At 43.8% G+C, this 19,414-nt stretch overlaps 2 protein-coding genes across 3 annotated transcripts in view; one reads left to right on the top strand and one right to left on the bottom strand.

Annotated features, from left to right (window-relative positions):
• TRAPPC12 (trafficking protein particle complex subunit 12) overlaps positions 1-17,516 on the bottom strand; it is a 103,013-nt gene extending 85,497 nt beyond the window's left edge. The window contains exons 1-2 of the mRNA XM_069974066.1: positions 17,445-17,516; positions 11,198-12,402 (exon numbers count right to left, since the gene is read on the bottom strand). Of these exons, the coding sequence (XP_069830167.1) occupies positions 11,198-12,397 (1,200 nt within the window). The 5' untranslated portion in view covers positions 12,398-12,402; positions 17,445-17,516. The remainder of the gene's footprint in view (positions 1-11,197; positions 12,403-17,444) is intronic.
• A 107-nt stretch (positions 17,517-17,623) lies between these two features.
• EIPR1 (EARP complex and GARP complex interacting protein 1) overlaps positions 17,624-19,414 on the top strand; it is a 165,245-nt gene continuing 163,454 nt past the window's right edge. The window contains exon 1 of one of the 2 annotated variants that reach the window (XM_069973049.1): positions 17,624-17,800. Coding sequence is in view for 1 of the 2 variants with exons in the window: in XM_069973050.1 (XP_069829151.1) it covers positions 17,759-17,800 (42 nt within the window). In the remaining variant the exon portion in view is untranslated. The remainder of the gene's footprint in view (positions 17,801-19,414) is intronic. The other variant, XM_069973050.1, reaches the window with a different exon arrangement.

The following is a 19,414-nucleotide window of genomic DNA, read 5'->3' as shown; positions in this document are numbered from 1 at the left end:
CGACTGCAACGATCAGCCGACATGAACGATGTCGGCTGATCGTTGCACTCTATTCCACGGGAAGATTATCGTCCGTAGCGGCCGATATCGGCCGAATACGAACGATAATCGTTCCGTGGAATAGGGCCTTTATAAAGCGATCAACGATTTCTTGTTCGGTCGTTAATCGTTAACTGCATTTTTCAACCGAACGATTATCGTTTAGATTCGAACAATTTAACGATAATCTGAACGATAATCGTCCGGTGGAATAGGGCCCTAAGTCTATACAATGTTAGCGACGCAGCACTCATTTATTTATAGTATAGTTGTAGATACAACAATGATATACATGAGAGATACATTCAGCACAACCTCAAAATGTTTAAGCAGCATAGGTTATAATGTACAGTACTGGAATGTGGATTTGAAGGGATGCTACCTCCAACAGGTGGCAGTATGGAGCAAACTTTTAAAAACTTAGAGGAAAGCTCCTCTGCATAAATTAGATGTGATGGAATCTTATAGTGAAGCTACACATGGAGCCTCCAATGAAAATGTGAACAGAACGTAAAAAAAAAGATCCACTGAAATATTTCACATAATGATCAATCAAAGTAGCCTATTTTTTGTTGTGTGGTTAGTTAAAAGTTAAAGGTGTAGTTCACCAAAACATATTTTATTTAAAATCTTCTGGTGCCTAGATTTGTCATTTACTTCTATCAAAAAATCTCTAGTCTTCCAGTGCTTTTTATCCGCTGTAAGTCCTGCAGGAAGTGGTGTATTCTTCACAATCTGGAGAGCAGGAGAGGTTTTCTATGGGGATTTGCTGCTGCTATTCTGGACAGTTCCTGACGTGGACAGAGGTGGCAGCAGAGAGCACCGTGTCAGACTGGAAAGACGACACCACTTCCTGCAGGACATACAGCAGCCGATAAGTACTGGAAGGCTCGACATTTGTTAATAGAAGTAGATTACAAATCTATAAAGCTTTCTGACACCAGTTGATTTGAAAGAAAAAATGTTTTGGTGAACAATCCCTTCAATACTAGGGATGAGCGAATTTACAGTTGGAAAGAACTAAATCCAGGATCGGCTGGCAGATTGTCAGGCTGCAGGCTTTGAAGTCTGTGCCGTTCTGCCCCTGGTGCCAGGAAAAGCTGGATCCACTTCTACCAGTTTCCCAGGACTGGATCCAGCTTTTCCCGGCACCAGGAGTGTCACAGCCTAAGAAGCTTCCGGCCTTTGTTCCTACTGTAAATTCGCTCATCCCTAGTTAATACCGCTACAGAGATACACACAGAGGAGGAGATTTATCACACATGGTGTAAAGTGAGACTGGCTCAGTTGCCCCTAGCAACCAATCAGATTCCACCTTTAATTTTCCAAAGAGTCTGTGAGGAATGAAAGGTGGAATCTGATTGGTTGCTAGGGGCGACTGAGCCAGTTTCACTTTACACCATGTTGGATGAATCTCCCCCAGTACAGAGCATATAATAAGTGTCTGAGCCGTCACCATTCACACGTCTATGGATTCTCAGCAGCCCCTTACAGCATCTGTAGGCAGAAGTTCCAGCCAAGCAGAAGTTTCCCTGTGACGGGAGAATCTGAGCTTTTTCAGGTGACAGGCGACATCGGGAAACTTGCTGACAGAAACTTTTCTCCCGCTATATAAAGAGTTTAAGAAGTGTATTCCATGACAGTATGAGACGGTGCGGCAGAATTTATATATAAACAGCTTGGGAAGTGCCAGACAGTCTCTGCCCCCATCAGTTTATCACTGTCACTCACAATATTACACTTCATTTACTCACCGAAAGACTGCGTCTATACAAAATAAAATAAATGAATCATTGCTCTTAAAGGGGTACTCCGGTGAAATTATTATTATTTTTTTTATTATTTCAAATCAACTGTTTTCAGAAAGTTATATAGATTTGTAATTTACTTCTATTTAAAAATCTCCAGTGTTCCCATACTTATTGGCTGCTGTATGCCCTGCAGGGAGTAGTGTATTCTTTCCAGTCTGACACAGTGCTCTCTGCTGCCACCTCTGTCCATGTCAGGAACTGTCCAGATCAGTAGCAAATCTCAATAGAAAACCTCTCCTGCTCTGGACAGTTCCTGACATGGACAGAGGTGGCAGCAGAGAGCACTGTGTCAGACTGGAAAGAATACATCACTTCCTGCAGGACATACAGCAGCTGATATGTATGGGAAGACTGGAGATTTTTAAATAGAAGTAAATTACAAATCTATATAACTTTCAGAAACCAGCTGATTAGAAAGAAAAAGATTTCAGCCTGATTACTCATTTGAAGATGTGAACAACCTAAATGCAAAGAAAGATTAGATCAAGTTCCCACTAGATCACTTTGTGAGTCAAAGGCGTCAAGCCAAAGGTCAGCCAAACAGCTATCACTCCATGTACATGACAGTATGAGACGGTGCTCTGGTGGTGGCTTAAAGGGATAATCTCATCTGGGGTTGTTATCCCCTATATAGGATGGGGATAGTAAGCTGATAGTTGGTAATCCTACCAATCCCGACAATGGGGATGGAATTGCCTCGCTGTGAATGGAGCACTGAGTGTGCATACGCGGCCACAGCTCCATGCATTCTCTGTGGGACCCACAAGCGCTCCATTCACAGCAGGCAACTGGGATAAGTGTGGGTGCGAGCAGTCTGAACCCATCGCTTGTTGACCCCACAGTGAATGGATCACTTGTGGGCCCCACAGAGGATGAATGGAGAGTCGGCTGTGCGTGCATCACTGTGGGGCTATTGCATCCCCTTTCTCTGGATTGGTGGGGGTACCACCAATAAATGTTATCCCCTTGTTAGTCCAAAGTGTTGAGTGAACTTTGTGAACGTTCAGGTTTGGCAATGTTCGTTCAAACCCGAAAACTCTGCATTTGACTCCCAGCATCTGGAGAAGTTGGATGCAGCCCTAAGGCTGCCAGGAAGACATTGATAGAGCTAGGTGTATCCATGTTTTCCATGACTCCCAAGAACGGTCCCCAACTTCTCCAGACCCCGGGAGTCAAATGCCGAGTTTTCGGGTTTGGACGAACATTGCCAAACCTGAACGTTCACCAAGTTCACTAATTATACAGCTGACCGCATGTTTTGTGCAACCATCATTAGTCGGCTGCACGTCTTCCCGTGAAAACGGAAATGTGCACTGGCTGTGATAAAGTGAATAGACTGTGCCAATGACCCAACAATCGTTATGCATGATTGATTGAACCTTGTTAACCCCTTAACGACATCGGGCGTATATTTACGCCCTGATGCCGGTAAGGACGTTCAGAGCGGGGCCGCGCGGCGACCCCTCTTTGAACCCCGGCGGTCCCGGGTGCCGCTTGTAGCCCGGGACCGTAGGTATTAGTGGGCACGGTCCGATCGCCGTGCCCGCTAATACAGTAATCAGATGCAGCTGTCAAACATGACAGCTGCATCCGATTACCGGATTCAGCTGTTCCCTGGTGTCTAGTGGCGGAGATCGCTCCTCCGGGATGTTATCCCGGAGGAGCGATCTCCGTTTCTGAAGCCGGCCGGGGACCGCTCCAAGATGGCGCCGTCCCCGGCTCGGCACTCGTTTACTTCCGGCTGCAGCAGCCGAAAGCAAACGAGTGCCGATCTCATAAATCTCTGCAGCATATCTATGCTGCAGAGATCTCTATGAGAGATCAGATCACTTATAGTAGAAGTCCCCTAGGGGAATAACCCTAACCCCAGGGGGAATAACCCTAACCCTAGGGGGGCTTCTAGTATAAGTGTTAAAGTAAAAAAAAAAAAAGTGTTGTTAATAGTAAAAATCCCCCTCCCCTAATAAAAGTCTGAATCACCCCCCTTTTCCCAGGTTATAAATAAAAGTAAATAAATAAACAGACATGTTTGCTATCGCCGCGTGCGTAATCGCCCGAACTATTAATTAATCACATTCCTGATCTCGCACGGTAAATGGCGTCAGCGCCAAAAAATCCCAAAGTGCAAAATTGCGCATTTTTGGTCGCATCAAATCCAGAAAAATTTTAATAAAAAGCGATCAAAAAGTCGTATATGCGCAATCAAGGTACCGATAGAAAGAACATATCATGGCGCAAAAAATGACACCTCACATAGCCCCATAGACCAAAGGATAAAAGCGCTATAAGCCTGGGAATGAAGCGGTTTTAAGTGACATATATTGTATCTGATGGCCTGTAAAAAATTTAAACCATTGTCAACAAATATAAGTTATACATGTTACATATCGTTTTAATCGTAACGACTTGAAGAACATATATAACAAGTCAGTTTTACCCCAGGTAAAAACACATGGCGTAAAAACACATTTCCCCCAAATAAACAAAATGCATTTTTTTTTTCAATTTCACCACACTTTGAATTTTTTTCTGGTTTCGCAGTGTACTTTATGCAAAAATTCCACCTGTCATTGCAAAGTACAATTAGTGACGCAAAAAATAAGGGCTCATGTGGGTCTCTAGGTGGAAAAATGCAAGTGCTATGGCCTTTTAAGCACAAGGAGGAAAAAACTAAAACGCAAAAATCGAAATTGGCTCTGTCCTTAAGGGGTTAAGGCTTTGTAAAAGAACACCAATGTTGTTGATCGGCACTCCTTATTGTGATGTGTTAAGGACAGTAAAAGGGTCCTGATGTGTTAGAAAACAAAAGGATAGGGCTGATCTGGAAAGTCGAAAATTCATTATACGCAACAGAGGGTCAGAAGTTATCTGAATGGCCCCTAGTTTTCACCCTTACATGGTGAAACTTTGATGCAAGAGACCACTTGGTCGCTACCATTAGAAGTGGCCAACAAGACAGAGGTGTAAGAGTACCATGGGTACTAGCCTATGTTATTATGAGCAGAAATGTTTGTGGTGAAAGACAGGTAAACAGGTAAGGGCAGGTATCACAGCTCTGTGGTCAGAAACAGGAGATACAATGTAGTCCATGACAGCAAGCAGGAATAGCGTCAAAAAAGAATGTTAAATTGTCACTGTCGTTTTTTGTTTTTTTTTCAGAAATCAATAGTCCAGGCGATTTTTAGAAACTTTGTAATTGGGTTTATTAGGCAAATATGCCATTATCTGCATTCAAAAAGACTCCCCCCCCCCCTCTCTCTCATCCACTGCTCATTATCAGGAAATCACATCTTGTTGAATTAGACGTGCTCCTGTGTAACCTATGGAAGAGGGAGATTAGTCGGCAGTAGAGAGCAGAGAAGAAATGATTACACAGTGGGACCTGTGTGAAAACTAGTATTCAGAGGTCAGTGCTGACTTCAAAGGAGATAGTAGGCGACATAGGTATAAATTAACTTTCTGTTGTCCTGTTTTGGTGCCTTGTCTCCCTCCACCCCTCCCCTGTCCATAAGAGAACAATGAAGACAGGGGGGAGAGCTTCAAACTGATTTTTCATGATAAAAATGTATTTTTCGGCTAATAAATTCAAATGCAAAGTTTTTTAAAATTGCCTGTACATCCACAGACACAGCTACACTAGCAGACTAGGAACCTTACTGCTCAGGAGGACAAGGTGGAGCCATCTCCTACATGGCATCATCTTACTGCTTCTACCCTTCCCGAGGTGACTGACCACAGGGTGGACTTCTTGCCCCGATTAGGAGGAAGCAATCTGTGGCCCTTCAGGCAGGGAAGAGAAGAACAATGCATGCGCCTACCCCCACCATATCTTTAAAGAGATATTACACATGTGATAACCAGCATGCGGCGGCCATAATTTTCATCCCCCTCATTGTCTAGTCATCTCAGCGGGGAGAAGATTGCAGAGGCTCCAGCCTGGCGGACATTTTCCCTCTATAGGCTATAAGCCGTGATTTTGCTTGTTCAATAACCTGGGTGGTGCAATTTGTAACAATAAGTAACGGTGGGCGACAAATCGATTCCTGTACAAACATATACTCATCCGGACTTTCAGCCCGTATCACAAGGCTTCAGTGTCACAATTCACCCCAGGCTGAAAATAGTCTCTGCAATATTGCTGCCCGGCCGGCCCTTAGAGCCTGAGACAGGAATTATAGCGTAATGATAACATAAGTGACATTATAAAACGTCGGCGGGACATGATGACCCTGACACAATACGGGAACGCCACATTACTGGTAATAACTACTGTGCGGGATTACAGGGCCGCTGACCTATACCGAGGCCGCTCATAAATAATAAGCTACAAGGACACGGCTGTCTTATAGGAGCCGGACACAGCCGTCTCGCTTAACCCCCTAAGGACCGGCCTGTTTCTGGCCGACCAATCGTTTGTTTTTGCAGAACACATTAAAGATATCATTTATACTATTTTAGGGTATATATAACGTTTTGAGACAAAAGAACAAAAAAAGTGAAAAATTATATATATATATATATATATATATATATATATATATATATAAAAATAATTAAATATATATATATATATAATATATATATTTAATTATTTATATATATATATATATATATATATATATATATATATATATATATATATATATATATATATTCACTATTTTGTTCATTGCCTTTTTATACTATATTATATATATATTTTATACACACTTTATTAGGCTATGTGCAGACTATGTAAGAGACCGGACGTGGCGGGTCACGGAACGGCTGGTCTCTGAAAAGAACATCCCGGCTGGTACTGCAGTACCGGCTTGGTGATCTTGGCACATCCGTGCGCACCCGCTTCAGGACTCTTCACTGCACGCTATGGAGCGAGCGGTCACTCACTTCATAGTGTGCACTGACAGGGTTTTCTACGCCCGCTATTCAGTGAATAGTGGCCGCAGAAAACTGACATGTCAGTTTTCTACGGCGCCATGAGAGATCATATACCATGTGCATACGCTCCGACCTGGATTCCATAAAAGACTGGGCAACTTATCTTTTTGCAAAAAGTACGGCTGTTGTTGCAGATTGCAACAACAGCCGTACTTTTACGAAAAGATATGATGTGTGAACATAGCCTTAGGGTATATATAACTTTTTGAGACAAAAGAACAAAAAAGGTCAATATAAACTTTTTTTGTTCTTTATACTATTTTAGGGTATATAGAACTTTTTGAGACAAAAGCACAAAAAAACGTGAAACATAAATAAAAATATATATCCCCCCCCCCCTTCTTTTCTTTTTCCCTTTAGGTATTCACCATCTGCTAGATCGGCGCTCGTTTACTGGGCTTATTCCACGGCCCGATGATCGTAATACAAGGGCTGTCCAGGCTGCAGTTCAGAAAGCCCCGCTCCGAAGCCGATGCTGCGGTGCGGGACCGGGAGAAGAAGACCTGCAGCCCGGACAGGTAATGTATGGTTCTGCTGAAATAGTCGCGCACCACTATTCAATCGTAGCGATGCACTGGTGGCGAACGACGATTTTAGGTGTGAACCTAAATGAACGATCAGCCAATGGCATGATCATCGGCTGATCGTTCTCTCTATTCCAAGGAGCGGGAAAAAAAATCAGCCGAATGGGGCCAATTCGGCCGATTATCGCTCCTGTGGAACAGGCCCCTAAGGCTGCCTGGGAAATATGGATACAGCCATAGGCCATAGGCTGTATCCATGTTCTCCAAGACTCCCTTGGGCCTTTAGCCACTGGTATTTAAAGGGACTCTGTCACCTTCAATCCTCCCTCTTCAAAACCCTAAACTTAATCCATCTGCAATTAGAATAAAGGATGCGGATTCCAAATCTGTAATTTGTAGCTTTCTACTCCTTTGTATGTCACCCTTGTAAGGGATGTAACGACCGTAACTAATGACTATCGTTCTGTGTAATATGGTGAACGATTTTAGGTCAACTATAAATCTTGTTTGCCATCGTTTATCGTTAATCATTAAAAATCATTAAAAAATAGTTCACCGATCGTTCACATATCTGTTCGTGTAATAGGTTGTTCGCCAATAAATCATGCTGTGTGGGTCGTCCTGAGGAACGAATAGCGATCATATAATGCCGTAAAAACAATCGTTTACGACAGTAATCTGTGAATGTAATAACCTCAGAATCGCTTGCTACAAAATCGCTAGTTTTTACTGGCGATCGATCGCTATAGTGAATTTTTAAACAATAATCGCTCCATGTAACAGGGTCTTTAGACTCCCTCATTAAAGCAAAGGAATGCAAGTGCGTAGAAAGATAAAAATTGCAGATATAGAATCAGTGTTGTATACTCTCCTGATATATAATCTACTCATAAGTTTAGTGGGTGTTTAGGAGGCGACAGGGTCCCTTTAAATGCCACAAGCTTGGGTTTTGACAGACACGAGGTTTGCTCATCTCCATTCAGCACCCCTTCATTGTGTGTGATGTGTGCAGTCAGGCTTACAAAAAGAACCCCTTATGCTTTCTTAAACCACTTGGGTGCCACAGTCACTACTGACCATGGCACTTTAAAGTATCACTGTCTTTTTTCTTTTTTCCCCCCCAAAAATCAATAGTACAGGCGATTTTAAGAAACTTTATAATTAGGTTTATTAGGCAAATGTGCTATTATCTGCATTCAAAAAGCCTTTCCCCAGGTCCCCCCCCTCCTCTCTCTCCTTCACTGCTAATTATCAAGAAATCTCAACTCTTTTACATCAGACGTGCTCTGTGTAACCTATGGAGAGGGGAGGGGGAGGAGGGAGATTAGTCACCAGCAGAGAACAAAGGGTTACACAGTGGGAACTGTGTGAAAGCCGGTATTCAGAGGTCAGAGAGGTCAGTGCTGACTTCAGAGGAGATAGCCGGTGATTTAGCTGTAAATTTAATTTGTTGTCCTGTTTTGGTGTCTCATCTCCCTCCACCCCTCCCATCTCTATAGACAACCATGAAGACAGGGGGGAGAGCTTCAAACTGCTTTTTCATGATAAAAATGCATTTTTTGGCTAATAAACCCAATTACAAAGTTTCTTAAAATCGCCTGTACTATTGATTTCTGCAAAAAATATTTTAAACGACAGGGTCACTTTAAGTTTAGTGGGTGTTTTGGAGGGAACATGGTCCCTTTAAATGCCACAAGCATGGGTTTGGAAAGACACAAGGTTTTCTCATCTCCATTCAGCACCCCTTCATTGTGTGTGATGTGTGCAGTCAGGCTTACAAAAAGAACCCCTTATGCTTTGTTAAACCACTTGGGTGCCACAGTCACTACTGACCATGGCACTTTAAGCTGTTCTGATCAGGGGTACTGCCAGTCCTGGCTCTTACCTCTTCAGCTGGTACAGGACAAATTTGCAGCCCCTATTTATAATGAAAAAAACACAACATTCTTTTAAAAGCCTTGGAATTGGATAGTGGCTGCTAAGGGGTTAAAAAATACAAGTACTGATAGTAGAAATAGAACGTTGTTTTCAATTAAAGGCCTTGTCATTGGAGAAAACGCCTTCCAGGATGTAGCCCCCTGAGCGATCGATCCGCTGATCCACCCTGGTCCACGGCACAAATGGGAAAGAAAGCTGCAACCATTCATAACCCATCAATGCTTGTGTGCGGGCACGTGTATGGGGGGAGACACAGCCGCTGGCAGTACAATCCCGCAGCTGTGTATAGAGTGTGGATAGAGGTAATTCCCAATATGATGTCATCAAGGGTCTTCTGCTTAGAAAGTGGCTGAGAGGTGAAGCCTAACAAGGTCTGCTATTGATCTACATGTATATATCATAGCCATACAGCAGACTATATACACTTACAAAAATGCCTTTGTATTATCGGATTTAAGAGGGAAATCCACTTAAAATGATGATGTGATAAGTCATACCGTTTTTCCCCAAAAATAAGACCTACCCCTAAAATAAGACCAAGCTTCATTTTCTAGGCTTTTTGGAGAAGGCTTGAAATATAAGCCCTACTCCATACATAACCCCGTGTAATAAACTGTCCAGATCCCATCAGCCAATCAGGGCATGACTTTTTATGCTCCGCCCCCCACCCACTCAACACAAGCTGCAGGGGAGGCAGGAGGGGTAAGAAGATGCACAGTAGGAGACATTGTATATGGCAGGTGGAGGGCATGTGGGCAACTGCAGAGGGGGGAGGGAGGTATACAGTATGGGGACTACCTGCAAAAGGAGGGAGGTATACAGTATGGGTAATACCTGTGGAGTGGGGTGTATACAGTATGGGGGAACAACTGCGAAGGGGGGGGGGGGATGTATAATATATGGGGAAGAACAACGGAGGGCGAGGGGATTTGGGGGTATATGGTACAGGAGCCTAACTACCTTATAGAGTGGGGCTACAGTATAGAGGCATACAGTGTTTCTTCAAAAACAAAATCTACCCTGAAAAACAGCCCTAGCCCTCTTTCTGAGAAAAAAAAGAAGTATAAGGCCGCATTCACACGTTTAGTGTTTCGCACAGAACACGGATGTGGAAGGCCTGTAACGGAGTCCGCATCTTTAAATCATACAGCCCCAATGTGCTGGCTTTTGCTCCCAAAATTAAAGCTCCCATTTCCTGTCCCTCTAGGCTCATGGCCACTTTCCTGTGAAGTTCTATTTACAGGAAGTTGATTGGAGCAGTGCCAAATGACACACAACTAGAGATGAACACAACTTAAGCATGCTCGAGTCCAATTGTTCGGCATTTGAATACCGAAGAAGTTGGATGTGGACGTAGGGAGTCCTGGAAGACATGGATCCAGGCTATGGCATGCTCAAGTTGAGGGAACACCTGAACAGAATATGAAACGCCCAGACCCCAATAGTTTAGATAGCTAGATGGGTGAGGGGTCATGGGGCCTGAATCCAGAGCAACAAAATGGGCAATCTCCATAACAGATATCAAAATAGTAAGGGCTGTATATACTGACTATACGGACCATCAACAACAGGATTGGGGATAACTAGCTAATCGTGGGGGGGTCCAACACAATCTCCAGAATTGGGAGCCCAGTCTTCCAATAAAATGGAGCTTGGACATTCACAGCTGCTCCATTCATTCTATATAAGAACCATGGAAACATGTTCAGCTGTTCCCTGAAGCTCCCACAGAAAATGAATGAAACAATGGCATGCGTGACCCACCATCCATTTCACCAGAATACTAAGCAGTCACGCATGCATGTCTATGGGTCTGTTAAAGATAGCTGAGCAAAGAACTCAGCTGTCCCCATCAGGCCCATAGCGGCAGCATACATTGCCATATTGCCATTATATTCCAACTGGAGATGCAAGACCAAACTCTATCGTTCGAGGCTGTTAGCTTACCTGGATATTATCAAACTTCAAGCCCGGCATGGTCAGCTTCTCCTTATCAATAAACACCGGATTGTACTGTTGAGTGGCTACAGAAATAAGAATGTTTCTTGTCTCCTCGGAGGGAAGCCAGGCATCATTTCTCCTGTCCATCTCGCTCATGTTAAGAGCCGTGGCAAAGGGGTCATCACTTCCAGCAAACACACTATGGATCTGTGAGAATGGCTTTGGAGACTGAGGTACTTCCACGGACGCTGATGATCCACTAGTATCAAGTGAGGTATTCCCCACATAGAAGCCAATCGGGTCCTGGGTAGTGCTGGTGTCTGGTGTTATGGGTGCTGGGCTCCTTTCGGGGGCAGCTGCGTTTGGATTGCTGACAGAGATAAAGGTGGATGAAGTGGTAAAGGAATCAAAAAAGTCTGCGGCTGGAGAACTGGTACTGCCATTGTCCGAGAAGAAGTTGCTCAAGCTCGGACTAGGCTGGACGACTTGGGTTTGCGTCTTAAGAGCACTTCTCATCTCTGTAGTAAAACTGGGAGATTTGACCATCTGAGACTCAAAGCCATCAGCCACTAAGAAGGACTGCTGAGAATTAGACTGGCTGAAGATGGTGCAGACTGGGATGGTCTCTGCTGCTGGAGAGGATTTGGTAGCTGGAGTAACCAGTTCTTCCTTGTGCTCTCCTTGTGACAGCGTCTTCACTTCCACGTTTTCTTCTTTTACCACCGGTAGATCCTGCGGCTGGATAAAGTCATTGCTGATGGTCACTGTCTCTGCCCCAGAGACTTCAGGACTGATGTCAAGCTCCGTACTAGTCTTGCTGTCTACTTGTTCTTTATATTCCGCTTCCGTCACTTGTTCAAGTCCTAACGTATCGCTGCTGTCTATTTCATCCACAATGTCTTGTAAACAGCCCACGTCTCCAGCATCGTCCTCGCTGACGTTGGGAGAGTCGGAGATGATGACGCTTTCCATCATTTGCTCATTCAATTTGTCCAGCAAGTTACCCGAGTCTTCAGACAGGGTAACGTTCTCCTCCGACCCAAAGGTGTCTGCATCAAGATCGATGGTTTCATCTTGGAGGAGAATCTCCTCTTGTTCTTCGAGTGGACTCGTTTGTGGAAACTTTACCGTTATAGTAGAGTCAGATTCTGTGGCAATACTGGATGAAGGCAGCTCATTCTCGGGGCTGGTATCAGGGTTCTCCATTTCTCCTGCATTAAAAAAACATAATTTATTATGGCAGTCTTGACAAAAATGCAGTAAGGCCGGACAAGTCTAACAAAATGGTGGCAGGATGATGTTACGTGCTGTAAATGATATAATGTCTACAATAAGAGGTCTCTTATCATTGTCAGACAAGGCTGCGTCAACTGTTCGCCGTGATGGGACAAGGGGAGGAAGAAGAGGTACTATACGGTAGATGACTGGGTTCTCCTGATGGTGGGTGCCTTGACTGGACTGCTGGGCTCAAGTTAGGGAGGCTCATACCCAGGTCTTTGAACATGATACTGTGCCTTATTGTTCTTTAATGGATGACACTGCGGAGAGTTGCACTTTATGATCTCATTTTTATGATAATAGTTTTTCTTTGTATAGCCTGACCAATGTTGTTGCCTTCATACAATTATTATTATCACTTTGTGATAGGGAAGTTGGTTCGGGGGGGGGGGGGGGGGGGGGGGGAGGACGTTTGGTACTTTAAGATGGGTGGGGGGAGGATGGGGGGGTCTGTTTTGTTTGTATGTTTAACAAAAAAAGGCACTCTTTTTGTGTGTGGAAAATACTGTTAATAAAAACAATCTGATCTGAAAAACAAAAAAAATAAGAGGTACACTGTTCCTCCCCTTAATCACATTAAGGGGAATTGAAATGCAACCGGAAGAGTTACATGGAGAAGCAGGAGAACATGCGTCCAACTGGGGCAAAACCGCCAAATAAAGCCGAACCCAAACAGTTCAGCAAGGTCACTCAACACTAAGGGCCCTGTTAAATAGAGCCATAATCAGCCGAATATCGCTATGTGAAATAGAACAATCAGCTGATGAAACGATCAATAGGTTTGCATCACTACGTGTAATAGCAATGCAAGGCCGACGGCTGATGATTGTAGTATAAAATAATAATATTATTATTAATAATTATATAATAATTATAATTAATAATAATAGTATTAAAGGGGTTATCCAGTGCTACAAAAACATGGCCACTTTCTTTGAGACAACACGACTCTTGTCTCCAGTTCAGGTGCGGTTTGCAATTAAGCTCTATTCACTTCAGTGGAACTGAGCAGCAAAACCCCGCCCAAGCTGGAGACCAGAGTGGGGTTGTCTTTGGAAGAAAGTGGCCATGTTTTTGTAGCGCTGGATAACCCCTTTAACTTACCTTACAATGTTCCTGGGTGTCCTCTGGCCTTAGCCGGTGTCCTTGGAGCATACCCTGGTCTCTGGAGCTCAGTCTTCTGCTCCCGTGTGCAGTGCAGATACCAGAACAGAAGTCAGAGCTGCAGAGACCAAGGAAGACCCGAGGACACCCGGGAATGTGGTAAGGTAATACTTCCTTATTTTACACTAAAGGTAAGGGCTACACAGACATTACACGGAACGATTACCGTTCGAATTTTTACAATAACGATCGCATTTGAGCAATAATCGCTCCGTATAAACGCAGCAAATGATCAAGCGACGAGCGAGAAATCATTCATTTTGATCTTTCAACATAGTTACATAGTTAATACGGTTGAAAAAAGACACATGTCCATCAAGTTCAACCAAGGAGGGGATGGATACAGGGAAGGGAGAGGGGTGATAGGTTCTATACATATGCATTTATATTATTTTGCTCTAAGAACTTGTCTAGCCCTGTTTTGAAGCCCTCTACTGTTGTTGCTGTGACCAGATCCTGTGGTAGACTGTTCCACAGATTCACAGTTCTCATGGTAAAGAAGGCTTGTCGCCTCCGGAGATTGAACCTTTTTTTCTCCAGGCGGAGGCAGTGCCCTCTTGTCCTTTGAGGGGGTTTTACCTGGAACATCTTTTCCCCATATCTCTTGTAGGGGCCATTTATATATTTAAATAAGTTAATCATATCTCCCCTTAAACGTCTCTTCTCCAGACTAAACAAATGTAATTCTTTTAATCTCTCCTCATAACTAAGATGCTCCATTCCCCTTATTAGTTTAGTTGCCCGTCTTTGTACCCTCTCCAGCTCTAGAACATCCTTTTTATGAATCGGGTTCCAAAACTGGACGGCATACTCCAGATGAGGCCGCACCAAAGCTTTATAAAGCGGTAATATTATATCCCTGTCCCGAGAGTCCATGCCTGTTTTAATGCATGACAATATCCTGCTGGCCTTAGAAGCAGCTGACTGACATTGTGTGCTGTTCTGTAGTCTATTATCTACAAGTACACCCAGATCCTTCTCCATCAGTGACTCTCCCAGAATAACTCCCCCCAGGACATATGATGCATGTGGGTTATTAGTACCCAGGTGCATAACTTTACATTTATCCACATTGAACCTCATTTGCCAAGTGGACGCCCAAACACTCAGTGTGTCTAAGTCATCCTGTAACATCTGCACATCCTCCATAGACTGTACTGTACTACAAAGCTTGGTGTCATCTGCAAAGATAGAAACATTGCTGTTAATTCCATTCTCAATATCATTAATAAACAAGTTAAACAGAAGAGGGCCCAGTACTGACCCTTGGGGTACACCACTTATTACCGGGGACCATTCGGAGTAGGAATCATTGACCACCACTCTCTGGGTACGATTATTAAGCCAGTTTTCAATCCAGTTACACATTAAATTTTCCAAACCAATAGACTTTAACTTACCCATCAGACGTCCATGAGGAACTGTGTCAAACGCTTTTGCAAAATCCAGGTACACTATATCCACAGCCGCGCCGCCATCCAGGCTTCTACTTACCTCTTCATAGAAACATATTAGGTTGGTTTGACAGCTTCTGTCCTTAGTAAAACCATGCTGGTTATCACTTATAATACTATTAGCCACTACATATTCCTGGATGTAGTCCCTTATAAGCCCCTCAAATAGTTTCCCCACAATGGACGTTAAGCTTACGGGTCTATAGTTACCTGGGGAAGTTCGAGAGCCCTTTTTGAAGATCGGTACTACATTTGCCTTACGCCAGTCCCTCGGCACAATACCAGTAAGCAAAGAATCACGGAATATTTCATACAAGGGTAGTGAAATTACAGAACTGAGTTCCCTAAGAACTCTGGGGTGCAATCCATCAGGCCCTGGAGCTTTGGTTACATTGAGTTTGTTTAATTTATCTTGGACCATATCTATAGTAAACCAGTTCAGTACATTACATGTGTTAGCAGCACTGGCCCCACCCACCTCAGTACTGGCCCCACCCACCACAGCTCCATCCTCTTTTGTATATACAGAACTGAAGAACCCATTAAGTAACTCAGCTTTCTCCTGATCCCCAGTTATTAATTCCCCGTCGCCATTATTTAGGGGTCCTACATGCTCTGACCTTGGTTTTTTTGCATTAATATATTTGAAGAATTTTTTGGGGTTTCTTTTGCTTTCTATAGCTACCTGCCTTTCATTGTGAATTTTTGCTGCTTTTATTACATTTTTACAGGTTTTGTTGACTTCTTTGTAATGTTTAAATGCTACAGCTGACCCCTCTGATTTATATTTTTTGAATGCCCCTTTTTTCTCATTTATAGCCCTTCTAACCTCGGTTGTAAGCCATGTGGGATTGGATTTTAACCGTTTATATTTGTTACCCATAGGAACATGTTCTCAAATCGCCGTTCGTTAAAAATTTGCAGATCGTTACGTGTAAACAGTCTTTCAAAGATTCACCCTATGTGAAAGATGGGCTTAAGCGATCTTAAAAACGATCGCAATAACGATTTTTCTTACAATTTTTCTAACGATTTTTCTAGCGATTTATTCGTCTAAACGCTGATCGTTATAAAAATTATCGCTTTGTGTTAACGCAGCAATAGTCAGCCTGTGTAATTGTTAAGTAAACAAGAACTGATAACTCGTTAACAGTTTATGATTGGGCCGTGTAATAGGACCCTAATGGTGCCTTTACACAGAGAGATTTACCTGACGGATTTTTGAAGGATTGAAAAGAGGAGAAATCTCAGTCTTTCCTTTATAGTCTTTCTTTTCTTTTTATAGTCTGTTCCTGGCTTTGGCTTCAATAAATCTGTCAGCTATCTGTGTGTCAGAGGACCCCAAGAGTGAATACATGACCACTGCTTCACAAACCATGCAGACTCTGCAACCACTGCAGATTTTATACCTCCAGTTGATTTCAATTGAGTTAACCTACGCGGAAACTCATAGGAGTGTGAATTGTTTCCGCACTAAAAAACTGGCAGAGATTTTTTTGACGCGGTGTAGAGTTTTTCATTTGTGAACTGTGTGAACAGGGCCTTACTCTAATGTTCCCCAACCTGTGGCAATACTAAAAGAACGTACAGCATATGGTTGCATGAGCGTGACTGGATTTGTAATATTACAGGAGCTGGAGGGCCACAGCTTGGAGGGGGCACTGGTATACACTATACTTTGTGTTTTAATCATTCAAATCTCTGCTACTGTCATTGACTGAAAACATGTCCTGATTGTGGCAGTCTACAGCTTATCGTGTTATAGTGCTGTACATCTGGGGCCCATGGGCGGCTCCATGCATGACCTTGAAAACCCGGTACACATAAACAGGGGAACCTTTGGCCCTCCACCTGTTGCAAAACTACAATTCCCATCATGTCTGGACAGCCAAAGCTTCGCTTTGGCTGTCCATGCATGATGGGAAATGTAGTTTTGCAACTACTAGAGGGCTGAAGGTTCCCCATACCTGCCCTTATACCCATAATAGGGTTCAGCTCTGTGTCAGAACAAAAGTGAGAGCCTCCTTTGACAGCAGTGTGAACAGTGCCTAACACAGCATCACTATATAACTGTAGAAACAGCACTGCATTATGGGATCATAGTCTCATGTGAACAGGGACTGTGTCTTATATGATCACAACTGAATGTAAACAAAAAGGATTCAGTTCAATGACAGCAAGCAGATATAATGACATTGTGAGAGGACTGCACAGGCTCTGGACAATACTATAGTCAATCAAGATCCATTCAATGTATACAAACACACACATAAAACTAATAAACATCACAATGCAAACAAACATATAAAACCTGAATAACAACACAATTCTAGTGGCAGCCATAGTACAAGACGCACCTGACACCCAGCACCGGTCTCGCCCACCTCCTGACACCCTCAGATGATACCGGCACTCACTGCGCAGGCGTAACCCCAAAACCGCAGTGCGCATGCGGCACTTTCCTTACAGACGCCTCTACGCATGCGTGAATCACAAGTGCGCGTGCGCAGTACTAGTAAAACTCACTATTCAATCAACTTTATTTACACGGAACAGTTACTTGGGAAACGGGAAGAGGAGATTGTACGGAAGCCTTAGTGAGTCAAAATAGGAGACTGACTTCAAGGCTGTGGCTTGCTGTGTTGACACTTCAGTGACAAGTGGCGCCGGGATGGAGGACGACGCACCTGTTATATACGGGCTGGAGTTTCAGGTGTGTTCTGTGATGTGTCTGTATAGCCAGGAGGAGAAGTGTATCCAGCTGTGTCATACTGTGAGCGGTTGCCCATAGCAACCTGATCCCAGCCTTCATTTTTTCAGAGGCCTTTTACAAAGTGAAAGTTAGAATCTGATTGGTTGCTATGGGTTACTGCTCCTCAGGGTCTGATAAATATCCCCCATAGTGCTATGCTCTTCAGTTTGGACATCCTTACTCCCCAACCTGTTATTCCCCATCATGCCCTAGCAGCCTGTATATCAGCATTCATTAATCTAATAAGCTGGAGAATTGACCTCTCTGACCTCTGAATACCGGCTTTCACACAGCTCCCACTGTGTAATTCTTTGTTCTCTGCTGGCGACTAATCTCCCCCCTCCCCTCTCCATAGGATACACAGGGCCTGACTGATGTAAAAGAGTCGAGATTTCCTGATAATGAGCAGTGGATGAGAGGGGGAGGGGGGACCTGGGGAAAGTCTTTTTGAATGCAGATAATGACATATTTGCCTAATAAACCCAATTACAAAGTTTCTTAAAATCGCCTGTACTATTGATTTAAAAAAAAAAATAAAACGACAGTGACACTGTAAGTCTTCCAGTACTTATCACCTTCTGTTTGTAAGGCAGGAAGTGAAACACAGACTCTATAGACAGCTATGCGCTATAGTGGACTATTTCCCCACCCGGCATCATGTATCAGTATGATGTCGGGAGCTGGAAAAGTGTTTGAGTGTTTGCGGCACTGTAGTGACACAGCTACGCGGTAGCTTCATTACAGTGCTACAAAGACATAAACATTTTCCCTGCTCCCGGCATCATACTGACACATGATGCCGGGATGGGGAAATAGTCCACTACAGTGCTTACCTGTCCATAGGGTCTGTGTATTACGGAACTTGGGAGTAAGCCAGGGCTTGTCTAAAAGCAGCGCCATGTCTGTCCTCAGGTTGTGTGTGGTATTACAGGTGAGCTCTGATTAATTCGATGGACCCGAACTGCTTTACCACACTGATTCAATGAACACAGGGATGCAGTTCCTCACCCTGCAATGTTCTAAAGCCCTGGACAGGCACTTGCAGTGCCAACCTTTCATTTGGGGGCACAGTTTTTCTACCTTTTCTGAACTGTTGGGGTTTGCTACTAATCCGCTAGTTATCCCCCTGTACTCTGGATGGGAAATAACCTTCTAAAATGAGAAATATATGTCAGTCTTAATGGAATATTCTAACGCACACTTAGTAAAACATAGCTGTTTTCTTCCAGTAACAGTACCCTCCAGAAAATGGAGCGAGTCATAGAGGGGAGGGAATTCCCTCCCACTGGGGGCGGGCCGGCCTACCTCCAGTGCTTCAGCCCCGGCCCGATACCTGTGGATAGAACGGCGTCGTACACGGGAACCAGGCCGCAGTTCAAAAAAGGGACCTCGGCACCAGCTTCCCCATGATGGCGCCGTTCTAGCCGTGGTTCAGATTAAAGAGGATGCACCTGATGGTACATCCTCTTTAAAGGGGTTATCCAGCGTTAGTAAACCATGGCCACTTTCAGCCAAAAACAGCACCATTCTTGTCGTCAGATTGGGTGCAGGTTTTGCAACTCCGTTCTATTGAAA

Source organism: Dendropsophus ebraccatus, chromosome 6 (assembly GCF_027789765.1).
Source record: "Dendropsophus ebraccatus isolate aDenEbr1 chromosome 6, aDenEbr1.pat, whole genome shotgun sequence".
Taxonomy (NCBI): domain Eukaryota; kingdom Metazoa; phylum Chordata; class Amphibia; order Anura; family Hylidae; genus Dendropsophus; species Dendropsophus ebraccatus.
This window is presented reverse-complemented; position numbering and strand designations above follow the sequence as displayed.